The sequence below is a fragment of the Rhinatrema bivittatum genome, chromosome 3, assembly GCF_901001135.1.
Source record: "Rhinatrema bivittatum chromosome 3, aRhiBiv1.1, whole genome shotgun sequence".
NCBI classification, from domain to species: Eukaryota; Metazoa; Chordata; class Amphibia; order Gymnophiona; family Rhinatrematidae; genus Rhinatrema; species Rhinatrema bivittatum.
In genome coordinates, this window is record NC_042617.1 from 182415229 (window position 1) to 182431112 (window position 15884).

The window sequence follows — 15884 nt, forward strand, 5'->3', positions numbered from 1 at the left end:
GCACTAACTCCTGGCCCAAACTTATTGTCTCCAGGCCACCTCCAACCTTTTCAGAATCGAATATGATACCCTTGGGGAACTCAGGGTGCCAAATGACAAGTACTATGGTGCCCAGACTGTTCGGTCTACATTGAACTTTAAGATTGGAGGTGAAACAGAGAGGATGCCGGTGAGTACCTTTGGGATATTTTAGGGTATGTATGTGGTGTTCAGGAGGGGGTGTGTGTGTATGGTGGGGATATTATCTCTCAGCATCCTCTTTTTTTTTTTTTTTTTTTTCTTTTCACCAAGTTGAGGGGAGAGGGGGAGAAAAGTATCATTGGATCCCATCATTTCTGGATAATCAGGTGTTCACCCTTATCGCTCTTCCTCTCCCTAGGGGTAGCAAACCAGTGCCATCCTCATTTTTCATTGTCTTGCATGTGTGTTTACATGGATTTAATTTGTTTGACTGCTTAGTTAATTGCTGCTTTAAACTTTGAAATTTTACTTGCCTTCGCTCCCTTCCCTTTCCCATAAATTGTTTGTCTGTCTTGAAAGTACATTTCTGCTAGGATAAGCAGGATGGTAGTCCTCACCTATGGGTGACATCATCAGATGGAGCCCAGCATGGAACTTTGATTTCAAAGAATCTAGAGCTTTCAGCATGCCCTACTGAGCATGTGCAGCTGAAGTCATCACCCTGTCCTCTAGGAAGAGTCCCTCAGTCTGTTTTTTTTTGGGGGGGGGGGGGGGGTTTCTGCGGAGCTGTCATCTCACAGATTTTGAGCTCGTGCTCCTTTTTTTTTTTTCTTATTCAGCTTTGCTCTCTTCTCACAGTTTTTGTAAGTGACTTTTTTTTTTCTACAGCTGCAGCTGTTTTTTTTCCTTTTCTCTTCAGGTAATTTAGTTTTTCTTTCCAACTTCTGCTGGCCATGTGGTGGGTTTTCCCCTGTGCAGCCTGGCGGAGTCTGTTACTTTAAAAAAAAAAAAAAAAATCGCTCCTACAGTTTTTGTACCTGTGTCCTCTCCATGCTCTGTTTTTTTTTTCTCTGGTGCTGACAGGACTGACTTATGCAGTCCTTCAGTGCTCCATGTAGGCCCTTGAGCTTGGGGACTTGCCTGAGTTCTACCCGGGCTGGAGTTCCATGGCAGTTCACTGATCGATAGGCATCAATGGATTCGGATGGTGGAAGGATCGAGGACCCTGCCATTCCTGTGGGGGGAAGAGCTCATCCTCCCCAAATCTTAAGGAACTAGTCTCCACGGGCAAGAATCCTAAATGATGTTGCCTCCCTACCTGCTTGCTAGCCTTGGCAATGCAATCACCCTGGGAGAGAGGGTGAGTGGAGAATGGGCTAGCAGCTTGCTGCCACACCTCGGGGCCTTGCCCATGAATGGTTGCCTGTGCACAGCTGTGACCAGCTTTACTGTTCGTCCAATGCATCGATATCAGGAACTGGGCCCACCCTTGGGCACCATGCTCACTCTTGATGCCATCGAGGTCCAGGGTCACTCTTGTTGCCATAGAGGTTCGTGACTGCCCACGATGCAGTGGTAGCTTTCTCTGCCGTCAGTATCAGTGGAACTGGAGTCTCACTGCACTGGCTTGGGCATCGATGGGGTGGTGTATGGCACAGGTAGACACCCTCGAGGCCACGGTGCCCGCAATGCAGCGCACTCAATGCCACGGTAACATCGATGCTACTGGGACCTTGATGCCCATGGGGCCCTCGATCCATCAAGGTACATGAATGATCACCCTCGGGAGTGTCTAGGTTGAAGCAGTGGCAGGCCCTCAATGCTGTCGAGGTGGATATCATCGATGCTGCAGCAGTTCGAGATGCGTACTCTTGATGCCGCAGCCCCCTCTGGGTCGTCGAGGTGCCAGCATGACCCCAGTGCCTTTACGTTGCGGTGCTGCCCCAATACTATTGATGCCCTTGAGGCCCTCAAGGTGTGGGGCCACTGTAGAGGCCTTCAGACAACCGATCCCTCTCATTATTGCCTTCACTATGTCGAGCTCCACCAACTAGGCACCGGGGTTGCCATTGAGCGCCCGTATTGTCCTGAGGCCATTGACCACCGGGCCTTTTTGAAACCCCCATGAGACCCTGCAGCCCTCGCATGGCAAGGGTTTTTTTTGGCCTCTTACGGATTGAGCGCAGGGGCAACCATCTACTCTAGGCACCCTGGTGTCCTGGTGCATCCATATGGAGTAGTCCGATGCCTTCAAGGCTCCTGGGTGGTGTCCACTACAGAGCACTGAGAAGCTCAAGGTTGTCCCTTCAACCGACTATCCCAGCATTGGAGGTCGCGCCGGGATGCACATACCAGCAATGTTAATGGACGCAAACGAGGCTCTCATCAGCCGTAATGCTTGCGAGGCCGAGCTCGCAACATCAACACCCTCAGACGAGTAAGTGAGCTGAGGGGAACTGCCGATTGGCACTGGCGGTCATCGGTTATTTTTGGCATCAGTGACCTGTGGGTAGGATGCGGGGCCTCTCCCTGCAGATACCCATGGCTTCCTTGGTTGATGCCTTTGGGCATCAGGTCCCCATCAGGGCCCTCAGGTGATCGATGTCCACTGACAGCCGTGGTACCGGGATGGTGCTACATACTGTAGAATTGATTGTAGTACAGTTTAGCACAGTCAGGGCCTGAGTGCAGAGTCGTTGGTTGCTCTGTGGTGGCTTTGCATTGGTGAGCAGCAAAGCGCTGTGGGTCCTACGGGCACTGTCACCACTCTGGGCACTAGTGGCTGCAGTCAGAGATCATGGGACATGTCCGCAGTACTCGAGAAGTGCCTTCGATTGCCAGGGACTTTGCTGCTGCTGTTCCCTGGGACTTGCAGGTGAGCCGGTTCTGATGCAGTTTCAAGGGCCCGCCTCGTGAAGCATTATCAGGTACTGGAGGGAGCGACGACTTAGACTGCCGCTCTCCACCATGCCTTGCCCAGAGCACCAGTGTTGCTGGGGATGCCGTCATCACACTGTTCTCTCTACTCCGCTGGAGTTACTGTGATGTTGATGCGCAGCTTTCGCGGTTGGAAAATTAAGGCATTTGTTCCAAGAGCTTCGGATGCTGATAGGCGGCATTCTCCCTGCCTGTGCAGTTCTCAGCCATAATAGAGTTCTGCCATCCTTTGGCCTGGTCTCAGCCTCCGCGTCAGTCTGCAACGCATAGTGCTGAGGAGCACTGGATGGGGAGACGACATTGCACTCTCTTTGGACGTGAGGCGGCATGTAGCCATCAACTCTAGCACGTGGTTCTCGGTGCTCGCTGGGGTATGGGATTTCTCCCGCAAGCACAGCGTTTAGGATCATAGGAGTGCCGCCATCCATGGATGGGTTAACGCTGCATGAGTGCCGCCCAGTGTGACTTCTCAGCAGAGGGCTTCCAGTTGCCCTCTGCCGCCTGGGCCTGTGTGTGGGGGGAAGTTTGCCCTCCGGGCGGTCACAACAGGTTGTGTTCTGCAGCCACAGGACTTTCCTTGGACTGCATTCCTGGTTGGATCCTGAGGAGAGTGGACATCAAGAGAGTGGCTTGGGAATCCTCCCCTTTTTCAGCAGAGGGATGTGTCTTTTGACCTCTACCATGTCAGACTCCCCTTTCTTGTGGAATAGTCCCTGGGGCTCTGTCCCTAGAACTTTTTTTTTTCCCCCTCTGATCCGGGGTGCAGATCCTCTGAATCAGTGTGTCTCCTTGGAAGCCAGGGCCAGGGAGCGGCAGCAGCGGTCATTGGACTGTCTTCAGCTGGGGCTGCTCTGGGGGTTGTAGTGGCGACCCTCCCTATCCATAGCTGGCTGCCTAAGGTTGGTTAATCACTTCAGTACTTCTGCGATCAGTGATTGTGCCTCAACTCTCCTTTGGGGAGTGGCTAGGCCTTTCGGGATCGGGAGGCCCTGGTCCCATTGTTTTCTCTCTCCCCTCTGGAAGGAGAGATTCAACTGAGTTCCCCTCTGGACGCCAGATTGTGCATCCCTTCGAGGGGTGTCCCTCATTTTCCACTCCTGGACAAGGGATGGCTCTGCTCTGACTTGCGCCAGCCCCAAAAACCACTCGAGAATAGCACTCTCCCTTGGGGGCTCTAAAACGCAGCAGTTTTATCCACGAGGGAGCCTGTTCGGTGACCCTCCAGGTTCCCCTGTTCAGGAGTCACTTTGGTATCTGCTGGATTCTGTGGGTGTTTTCCTTAAGGATCACTATAGTCATTCTTGCTTGCTGGACCCTCCTCTGTGAGGAGAGTTTCAGTCCATCAGCTGGGCGACCTTGCCCTTCACCCTTTTTGCCATGTCCATGGCTGAGGGAGTTGGGGGCCGAGTACCCTGTAACAGGGGCACTGCCCTTTGCTCGCGGTAGCATGTAACCTGTTCCTCCCCCTTTTTCAGGATCACCTGCAAACAGAGGAGACCAGGGTCATGCAACATTATCCATTACTTCCCTTAGGAGGTAAAGTGTATGCACTCATGCTGGGGTAGTGATACCTCAGCCGGGTGCTTGGTACTCTGTTCCGAGGTCGCCCTGGGCCTGCCCTGATGTCCTTTGGGTTTCCAGGCTGGTAATGAAATCCTGTTCTATTGGGGTTTGCATGTGTGGCTCCCCAGCTTCCCGTCTCAGTGGGGCCTCTGGGATTTCTCCCCTGGAGCAATCGGTCTCAGTTTCCACTGTGTCAAGAAGACTGAGGGCTCCGTCTCAGTGGGTTACTCCCTGCTGGTTTGGGCAGTGAGTTGTTCGCTTGGGGTTGATAGACAACCGGGTGACTTGTGCTTGCCCCGGCAGTCCACTGGTTTGCCTCCTTGTGATCTTTGCTCCTACCGACATCTGACTGGATTGTTGAGGGGAGGGAGCTAAAGCTAAGGCGCCCGTGGTATATTTCTGTATACCTGCAGGGAAGGATACACCATGTTTTTCCACTTATTTTTTATATTCTCTGGCCATTACTGCCTTAGTTTGTCTTATTCTCTAGGTTGCCCAAGGGCCTTCCTGCTCCCCTTACTATCCTGTGACAGGATGGATGAACCGGTTTTGACAGCCTGAAGCTCACTCAAGAGCACCTATTTCATCTCCCTGCCAGGTGCTTTGGACGACAGGTCAGGTCTGTTTCGGGGATTGTCTCTCATCCTCTGAAACCCTTGACGCTGTCCTGCCCGGTCAGCTAGGTCTGATGCTTTGGCATGCAGTGTCTGTCCCAGGCCCTGATGTGGTTTACTGCTCTTTCTTCCAAGTGTTTCTTGGGTTTCTTCTGCCCATTCGGCCTACCATCCGAACCTGGGCACTCCTCTCCAGATACATTCGATCCTTTGGATGTCAGTGGACGTCAGTTTCTTTCTGGAGGGCTCTCTGGTCCCAATTTGTTTTTCAGTTGTTTTTTCACACCGAAGGAAACTGTGGTTTTCATCCAAGAGTCTCTGTTGTTTACATCTCTAGGTCCTTCCTGTATCCAGAAAGATGCAGATCCACTGTTTTTGTCAGGGTTTACTTTTCAGGAACCCTGCTGGTACTATTTTCTATGATGCTGAATTGCTTCTGCTTGCACTCGCATCACTTTCCTGCCTCAGGCATCCCTGCTGCGCATGAGTGTTTTTCAGTCTCTTCTTGGTTTTCTTTGTAAAACTCAACTCTTCTACAGCCTGCACCCCTGGTGGGTCGGCTGCCTCTCAGGCAAATGAGGGAAGTAGTGCTCCAGCACTGTGCGGTTTACTGTTCTGTCCTGCTCGTACAGCCTGTAGCTTGGTATTCACCCTTGTGAACCTGTAACAGGTGTTCTCCTAAGACACCCACCTCCCCTGGGAGTTGGTTTCTCCATGTATTAGCAATATCATGGACTGAGGGACTCTGCCTAGGGGGCAGGGTGATAACTACAGCTGCACATGCTCAGTAGGGCATGCTGAAAGCTCTAGAATTCTTTGAGATCAAAGTTCCGCGCTGGGCTCTATCCAGTGATGTCACCCATATGTGAGGACTAACATCCTGCTGTCCTAGGAGAACACCTGCTACAGGTAAGCAACTCTTCTTTCTACATAATAATGATGTACAGGTCAAACAAATGTGTAGACATTGCTAGTGAAGTCACTATGCCAACGAGGCATGTTTTCCCCTTTTCTTCAATGCAGAGTAGCTTTAGATAGCCTAGGTATTCTCTTGGAATGTTTGGGGCTCTTCTGCCCAAGCCTTCCATATGGTTTGGAGCCCAAGAAATCCTGAGATGTGCAGTCTGCTTTTCCTTTGTATTTAATATAGAATACCTTGGGGAAAACAGGAAAACAAACATGTATGGGTATAAATTTCCACTAGTGGTCTGTGCTTCTTCGGAAGGCATGTCTGAGTGATTTTATTATTATTTTAATTTCATTTGTCTGTTTCAAGGATGGCCAATTCTGGTCATCAACAGCCACAAACATGCACTGCCTTCATTGGATGCAAATTCATCTCATGCATATTTATTGTGGATATTCTGAAAACCCTATCTGTTTATAGCTTTTGAAGACTGGAGTTGGCGATGCTTGGTGTATTTACTTCCTTATTTGTTGTATTAATTCCTTTTGTTTTCTTTGTATTATTATCTGTTTATATATTCATACTGTTGTGCTGTTTGTATTTTTTTTTTCTGTGCTTCACCTTGGGCCTAATTAGGGTATGGTGGATTATAAATCACAGTAAATGAAACTATGTGCCTTCTTTCTTATACTTTTGTGCCTGTTGCAAGCCCTACACCATATGGTAGTTATTCTTCACCTAGTTTTGAGGCTACCTTAGCTGGTCTGGTTGTCAGGCTATACATAATGAATATGCATTGGCCATATTTGCATACATTGGGGCTAAGGGCCACCTTGATGTATATAAATGTCAAGCATATTATTGAGCCTTGAAAAATCTTTGCTTCTGCTGATAAGTGACAAATAAGCCTTTAGGGACCACAAGAAGGGTTCAAGTTTTCCATATCACATTGTAAACGAGAGAAACCTAGCTTTTATTCAGTGCAATATTAAATATGCCTAGCTGTATTTTTGAAGCAAGCTTCTTCCTGTTTTGGAACCATCTGTGTGTAGTCTTCCTGCTAGTGGACTGCCTGGGAGAGGATGAACTGCACATGTTCTTCCAGTCTAAAGACTTTCTCTCTCCTTTTTCCAGTGATCTGATCCCTCTTTCAATCCCTTTTGGGGTCCTTCTCACATGGAACGAGACAAGAAGGACAACTGTCAGAGTGCCAAGATGAGGGAGGGCACCATGCTGCCCTTTTGGGTTAATGTGAGAGTCTGAGTACACAAGCCCAAAAGAGACGTGGGGTGCCAAAGGCAATCCTTGCCCCAGGTTACTGTTTTGTCCAGTGACTGTCCTGATATCAGCTGCTCGCTTCCCTCAGAACAGTGGAAATCCATTTCAACTCTTACCGGCTCTCCTGGTTTAAGATCCTATGACTCACAGCTACCACTTTTGAAACATAAGCACTGGCAGTGCCTCTTGAGTGAGAACATCTGTCATGCAAGTTTCACCAGTAGCTGGTGTAGCTCTCTGGAGCATCAAGAACGGGATGCCACTGGGAGAAGTGAGAAAATGTGCTGTTGGGAAGGGGTGGAGAGAAATGGGAGGAAGAGAGATAGGGATCTAGAGAGGTCGAGTAGGGGAAGGGAGAAAATCTATGAAAGGAGAGGCTGACAAAAGAGGCTACAGGGGAGACAATCTGAGCATGGCTTCCAGTATATCTTATTAAGCCGTATTATGGATAGACTGAGGAGGATACACTGGAGGACTGGGTTGAGAACCCCTGATGTAGGGGCTGAATCCGAAGCATAACTTGCTAATGCTGTACTGTTGAATTCCTTCAAGTATTGTAGCTGGTTAACTGCTGCCTGCTTTATCTAAGGAAGGAAAATGGTTAAATGTATTTGTTCGACCTAATTTTGATGTGTGTGTGTATGCGTGGAGGTGGGGGTGGGGGTGGGGGGGAACTATATATTTCTAAACACATTCTGTTCATCATTTCAGCTCCAAGTTATCCGAGCTTTTGGCATCTTGAAGCGAGCAGCTGCTGAAGTAAATAAGGATTATGGTCTTGAGACTGTGATTGCTGATGCTATTATCAAAGCAGCAGATGAGGTAGGAAGAAGTTGCTTTAAAAAAAAAAAAAAAAAAGACATCAGGACTCTTATTATTTCTAACACTTAGAACTTTTCATGGCAGAAACAGATTGTTTGATAAAAGGCAATTTGGAGTGCCTGAGATACAGAGGCAACTTGGCATAAAACATTGCATTTTCCCCCCAATTACTAGGAAAATTGCTGCCAAAAAGCAATTTACTTATTGAAGCTTCTGATTTTATATTTAAAAGAACACACTTTTGGTAAAACGTGAATCTCCAAAAAAAAACACAACCCACCCTCTTGTTCTAGTGTTTGTTGCCACTTATTTAGATAAGTCTTGCTTTCTTTACCTTCATTTGGAGGCTTAGTGTACTTCACACCACAATGGCTATGATGCTTGCACAAAAGGTGATGCCAAATTTAGCACCAGCAGCTCAGCAACAGCTGAACAGGATTTGACTCAGCAGATTGGGCACTTCCTGTTGCTCCTGTTAGCATGCGCTTGCTGCTGCAACCAAACCCTACATCTGTGGCCTGTAAGGCTTTCTCCATGTCTATTCTCAAAGTCTTTACTGTGTCTCCTAGTACTGGATTCAGCTCTTGGGTAAAAGATTTTTACCCAACAAAACCAAGTTCTTGCCACTCATTTGCAGTCTTGTTTTTTTCCCTTTTATGTTGAAGGCAACCCTTAGCTAGGAATTCCCACCTGTGTCTAGTCAAGCTTGCCCTTGAAGGGGATAATTTTGTAACAGCATTCCTAAACTGGATGGTAAATACGCAAAGTTATCTTGCCAAAAGTACTTGCACACAATTCTGTCTGCTATAAATTGTGCACAAAACGTTTGGGGAAAAGCTTTGCACGCACATGAATATGCAAAAGTAATAATGAGTTCCGGAAAAGTTTTATTTGGAGGAAAAGACCTCCTAGGGTAAGCGGGGAAAGTGTTGACTTGGCCTGGAGGAATGGGAAGGTTGGGGCTTCCTAACATGGATAAAGATTATAAAAGTGGTGCAACTTGGAGCAGTTGTGGAATTGCAGGTGAGGAACAGGGCCAAACAATGGATTAGGATAGAGCAATATTTCCTTTGTGAGACTTCCCCTTTATCACTAGCTGTGGATCCCAAAGGAGATGCAAATTAAGATATCCTGAGAATCCATTTACAGGGCATAACATAAAATTTGGGATAGAAGTTTTAAGGCTTTGGTATCATGGGGAAACATATCCCCCAATGACTCTGGTTAGATAAAATGAGGGCTTTCTACCAGGAAGAGAATTGGGGACCTTCAAAAGATGGGAATTGCAAGGTCTTACTAATTTGGGGCATTTATGCAGGAAAGATAGGTTGCTGTGGTTCACTGTTTTGCATAAGTATTATCTACAGAATGTAGAGTTACTTGCTTTTTTGCAAGTTCAACATTATTTGGAGTCAAATGAATTTTGAAATATTATGCACCAAAGCTGGTGGTCCAAAGGCTGTTATATCTAGTATTTATAAAATAATTTTCCCCAGAGAATAAGATGTAAATATTGCCTTTATAAGAGACTTAAACTGTTATTTTAGAGGCAGATAACTGAGATGACATAAGGTTGAGAATGGCTAAAACCTCTGTGTTGGCAAATCTGGCAGAGAACTCTTTATAATGTCTATTACAGATGGTTTCTTACCCTTTTTTGGATGCATAATGTATACAGTTGTGTTCATAAGTTTGCAGACCCCTGGTAGAATTTGCAAGATGCGTAGCATTTTAAGAAAACATGAGTAATCAGACAAAACAAGTCTATTATTTTTAATGTGTTTCAAATTAAACTAGTATGCTTCACAGAATAGCGCAATCATTGAACCATAACAATAAAGGAAATAATAAAATGGTCCTGTTCAAAAGATTGCATACCCTTAGTTCTTAATATTGTGTATTGCCTCCTTCTTTGCATCAATGACTGCTTCCAATCTTTTGTGATAGATTTGAATGAGATTCTTTATTTTCTCATTTGGTAAAGCTGCCCATTCCTCTTGGCAAAAAGCCTCCAAATCCAGTAAATTCTTCGGTTGTCTAGCATGAACTGCATGTTTTGAGTTCTCTCCAGAGTGGCTCAATGATATTCAGGTCAGGAGACTGTGTTGACCACTCCAGAGCCTTCACTATCTTCTGCTGCAGCCACTGAAGGGTTGACTTGGCCTTATGTTTCCAGTCATTGTCATGTTGGATACTCCAAGTGCACCCCATGCACAGCTTCCTGGCTGATGAATGCAAATTCTCCTCCAGTATTTTCTGGTAAGATGCTGCACTCATCCTGCCATCAATTTTGATTTAAATTCCCTGTGTCGCTGTAGCTCCACAGTAGGGATGGTGTGCTTCTCTTCATAGGCCTTGTTGACTCCTCTCCAAACATAGGGGCAGATATTTAAAGCTACACGCGGGCATAGATTTGTGCGCGCAACCAAGCGCGCACAAACCTATGCCCGATTTTATAACATGTGTGCGCAGCCGCGCGCATGTTATAAAATCCGGGGTCAGCGTGTGCAAGGGGGTGCACACTTGTGCGCCCCCTTACCTTTAACTTAGAAGTTGACCCTGCCTCCGGGCAGGCGTAGGTTGCGCGCGCTGGTCGATGGCCGGCCCGCGATCCTGGGCATAGCGGAAAATGGCCACTGTGCCTGAAGGCTTTGGCCCTGCCCACGCCCTGCCCCCTTTTTCAAGCCCCAGGACATACGCACATCCCAGGGCTTGCGCGCATCGCCTGGCCTATGCATTGTTACATTTTGCTTTTTGATCTGGGACTCTGTCCTTCAGCTTGTCGCCAAACAGGTACTCACCTGAGCATGGCAGATTTGCTAACCGATCATGGAAGTTTTCCCTAATGGAGCTAGAATGGAGCTAAGCTATCCAGCAAGCAGCGATGGTAGTAGCGGAGGTTTGGGAAGAGCTTTTGAAGGACTTGTAAACCACTCTCAGTAAATGCTGTAACCCCTCTTCCATATCGTAAAAAGTTTGAGGGGTAGGGAGCGAAATATGTTTAAGTTTTCCTTGCAAATGTGTTTTGACTTATCAAAACACGCGATATGTATTTAACTATCCGGACCAGCTGCGAACATACCTTGATTCCTAAATCCATCAAACCTTAGCAGTAAGGAGAGAAGTAGTAATATAGTAGTCCAACACAGTTTTCTTTTAATTGTTAATTTCTGCTAATGCGCTGCTTTCCTTTGTTTTTCTTTTAGACAGGTTCCGTAATTTCTTTCTGTACTAGTCTTAGGATTCACAGATAAGTTTCAAGTACAAATTATTTTTCTTATGGTATATTTTTTTTCCTTAGTTTTGATAATTGTGTATTTATCTGTGTCTATCTTCTGGAAAATAATATAATGTGGAATAAAAATAAAATTAAAAAAAAAAAAAAAGTTTGAGGGGTGAGTTTGTTGGTTCATTTCTGAATGCAAGAAGGGCTTCAATAATTGCAGGCATTCATAGAGGTACTGGACCATATAAAACGGGTGCTGTTGGATCCAGGAGATTAACATGGCACTCTGAAAAGTTTTCTTGGCAAAGTCATCAAGTAGTCTGTGTTCTCAGTGGAAGAGCAGACTCATGTAGCCTTTGTTTGTGTGGGTGTTTTTTTTTTTTATTTGTTTGTTTTTTTAGCACGCTTCATTGCCAATTCCACGACCACTGATGCAGTCTATAGGTCATGGACTTCTGTAATCTAAACTTCAAATCCAGTTTTCTGGAGACTGGTAGGTTGGAGTGAGGGGACCCCCACATTTTAGACAGCACCGCATCAAGTACAGTGGACCCTCGAGTTACAACCGGCTTGACATACGAACAACTTGGGTTACAACCAAAATTTTAGTTTTGAGTTACAACCTGAATGCCGGCCAAGGCCATGGGTATCCGTTCATGCGTGCGGTTGCTTCTAATTGGGCATTTTTCCTGTCAATCATGTTTTTTTGGGCTTGGTGGGTGGGACTTCTGCTCTGCTGTTGCAGCGATTGGCTGCTGCTGCTGCCGATGAGGCCTGTCCATCTCAGGCACTCCCAGAGCTGCAAATGTTCACAGGAGCACATAGGCAGACCCGGCATGGCATTGCAGCAAGCAACAGCATTACTGGTGACCAAGGAAGCTTCTGGCTACAGCAAGGTATCAGGAGGGGAGGAATGAGTATGCTGGGAGGGGGAAATGAGTTTTTGAGGGCCAGAGATGTGCTCTGAGGGGGTGGGGAGGGGGGAATTCTCTCCCTCCTTCCTTCCTGCAAGCCAAAGATGTCAACTTAAATGGTGAGTACAGTATGAAATTGTTTCTGGTAGGCTAGGCACATTTTATAACTTCTTGGTGAGTACACTAGGAAAATTATAGGTGTTTCTGATAATTACGCACATTATACAATCCTTTTTTATTACAAAAATGTTAGGTAAGGGGTGCTTTGGGAGGTTTGGAACGCATTATGGGTATTTCCATTATTTCTGATGGAAAAAATAGTCTTGACTTAAACCAACTTGAGTTACAACCAGCCCTCTGGAACGAACTGAGTTCGTAAGTCAAGGGTCCACTGTACCTTATATGAAGAATTCCGAAACCTCTTACCGAGGGTCAGGGAGTTTACGGAATTCCACCTCCAGCATATTGCCGAGCTTCTCCACTTCTCCTTTTGGAGGAGAAGAGTGGTCCGGAGGTTCTTCTGGGGGATCAGATGAAATACCCATCAAACAGCTAGGGGAAAGGTCCTGCGGAGAGTCTGGGTGGATTGACTGAGGTGACGGCAGCCAACTCATCTGGAGCCAGGGATAGTGCTGCCACCGGAGAGGAAGGGATATGGTCTCGAATCCCTTCCCCACTCAAACCCTGAAGATGCAGGAGCGATATCTCTGGATGTAAAGAGGAGAGCAGGTTCCTTATAATGGAAGAAATTTGATCCATGGCCTGTTGGGATCAGCTTGCAGGTGAATCCACAGAAGACCTCTGTTTCTGCACAACTACAGGAGTCTGAGAACATTTTAAGAACATAAGAAAATGCCATACTGGGTCAGACCAAGGGTCCATCAAGCCCAGCATCCTGTTTCCAACAGTGGCCAATCCAGGCCATAAGAACCTGGCAAGTACCCATGAGGGTGTATAGCTGCAGATAAAATATCCGAAGAAGGTTGAGTAAAGTCCCAGGAACCTTTCTCCAGTGCAGGATGTTTGTCTCTTGGAGAAAGTTCTTTCTGAAGAATGAAGTGCTGAAGATGCAATCAGGTTGACAAATCTGAATAAACAGTATGGTTTTACTGGGAGGAAGAAGGCCTAGAGCTGATGGAAACAGGCTTGGGATGGGAAGCCCAAGGTAATCGGGACAATATGTCTAGGATAGGGTCCACACCCTGTCTAGCACGAGATGGGAATGTAGGCTCCAGTCTCTTCTTTCTTCGATGTGGGCTCTGGGCGCTTTGCGGTTCGACCCTCCTCCCCGCTTCAGAGAAAGCAGATCTACATCTGTCATCTTTGGATGACTCATGCGCTGAAAAATCTGGACGGTGCATCATGGAGGCATTATGCATGGATGGACGATGTGTCTGCGTTGATGTGCTGTGCATCTTGGCACACGTAGCAACTTGCGTCAATAACCTCCTGAGTTGTTATCCATTTTGAAGTCTGCGCGGATGCATCATGTGCTGAGGTCAGAGCGATGCGGCCGCTCATCCGAAGATTTCCTGGACGTCTGCATGGATGCATCTTGGAGGTGTTTGGAGCTCGACGCAGCCGCCTGATCGGTTGGTGCGACGTCTTCAGCACCGACGACGCACTTGCACTGGAATCCTGTCAGATAACCTGTGGGCCCCGGCATGGGTTTTTTCGGTCCCAAAGCAACCTTGTCACCCATAGGTACTGAATGCTTCCCTTTGGACTTCACCTACAGCTCTGTTGATGAAGACCACCTGAAGACATTGTGGAGCATGGTCTTAGGGCCCAGGGAAGTGTGAATTGAGCGCTTCAGGGAGGGCGCATAACTCCCCAAATGGGAAGAAGCTCCTTCCTTGTCCCGGAGCATGGCTATCTTAGCTGCCTCTGTGCCCGTGGAGGCATGCGGCCACAATCTCGACACAACACCTGGCCATGATCCGGGCTGGGGCAGAGGTAGAGGTAGCAGTAGGTATGGTTGTCAATGACTGACATGATATGTCCGCACTGACAATATTTGAACCCTGGCTTCTTCAGCATATTTGGAGAGCACTGAATAGTGCTGTTTGTGGCATCGCTAGCACGAAAAAGGAGAAAAGAACCCTCAACAAGGAGACACGATGGAGAGAGAGAGGAAAAAGAAAGTCCGTGCATGAGCACAGAAAATGAAGAACTGAGGAGACTGATGACACGCTGTGCGTGGGAAGTGCCACACAGGTGCAACAGGCTCTATCTTGGAGAGAGAATGTCTGCAAGAGCATCGTCGATGACGTCGTCCAAGTAGCATGGCTAATTCAGCCTAGTTATCGATGAAAAAATGTATATATACTTGTATACGTGTGCGCACACACACTTTGTGTAACGTTTTCTTGATCTCCTGTAGCTTTTGTGATGCTGATTTGGTTTCCTTGTGTTATAAGAGTCTTGTTTTGTCTGTGGGCAAGATTGTTTCCTTAGCCATCTAAGCTGTTTCAATGTGGTGATAACGACCCAGCATATGAGTTACCAGTTTAATTATAATGGTGATGAATGTGGGCTTTGTTAGGAACAATCTTATTTAAAAAATGCCTCCCATTCAATGGCTTTATTTAAAACTTTAGGGTGAATTGTGTCCCATTGGTAGATGTATCTTTGTTCTCTTTGTAACTGAAGAGAAATATCGCCCCCTGTTGTCAAATTGAGTTGCTATATAACACATTTTAAATCTTGGACAGAATGATTATGTTCGGTCCAATGCTGGACAATTGGGGCCTCCATTTTCTTGGTACGAATGCAACTTGCATGTCGGATCATTCTGATTTTTATAGCCATCTTTGTGTAGTCAATGTAGATTTTATGGTAGGGGCGTACTATAGCATAGATTACGGGTTCGGAGTTGCATGTATAATGTCTATGAAGGTAATGAGTTTTGGTGCTATTGGGTAAAGAAAATTGTTGGATTTGCATAGCGTGTCTGCATATGACACATTTGTCACATGTGAACTGAAAGTGTGTCTCTTTGGATGTGTTTATGAGCATATCCCGTAGATTCCAGACTCTTTGATTCGCAAAAATAGGGATCTCCTGAAAAAGAGTCTGGTCAGATAATAAATTCCAATATTTTTTAATGATCTTTTGGACTTCACTTGTGTGGGTGGAGTAAGGTAATACATGTCATTCTATGTGCTGGTCCTTTCTGTGATGGTTGTAGTAGCCACTTTCTATTGGCATGGAATGCTCATTTGAATGCTCTGTGGGGGGTAACCTCTCTGTAAAAATCTGTTCTTCATTTTATCTGCTTCAGTGATGTGTTCTTCCTTTGAGGAGCATATCCATTGGAGCCAAAGAAATTGGTCCATTGGGATGTTTTCTTTCAAATGTGTAGGGTGGTGGCTTTGAAATGATAAAAGTGAATTTCTGTCTGTTTTTTTTGGTGAATAGTAGTTTGTAATTTGTCTTTCTGTTTTGTACACAATCATATCAAAAAAAGAAATCTTTTGATTTCTGCTAAAAGAAAACTGCAAGTTTACATCCTGCTGATTCAGCCATCCTTCAAACTCCAGAAGATGTTAGAATGAAGAGATCCAGATGAAAAAAATGTCACCGATGAATCTAACCCACAATCTGACATGTTGCCAAAAAAAAGAGAGGTATAGACATGTGTTTCCTCAAATTTTGATACA

The 15884-nt window shown here is 46.3% G+C and overlaps 1 protein-coding gene across 2 annotated transcripts in view; it reads left to right on the plus strand.

Moving 5' to 3' along the window:
• Positions 1 to 15884, plus strand: part of FH (fumarate hydratase) — a 146030-nt gene that overhangs the window by 34436 nt on the left and 95710 nt on the right. For both annotated transcript variants that reach the window (XM_029594019.1, XM_029594020.1), the window contains exons 2-3: positions 35 to 169; positions 7972 to 8082. In XM_029594019.1, the coding sequence (XP_029449879.1) occupies positions 35 to 169; positions 7972 to 8082 (246 nt within the window). The remainder of the gene's footprint in view (positions 1 to 34; positions 170 to 7971; positions 8083 to 15884) is intronic.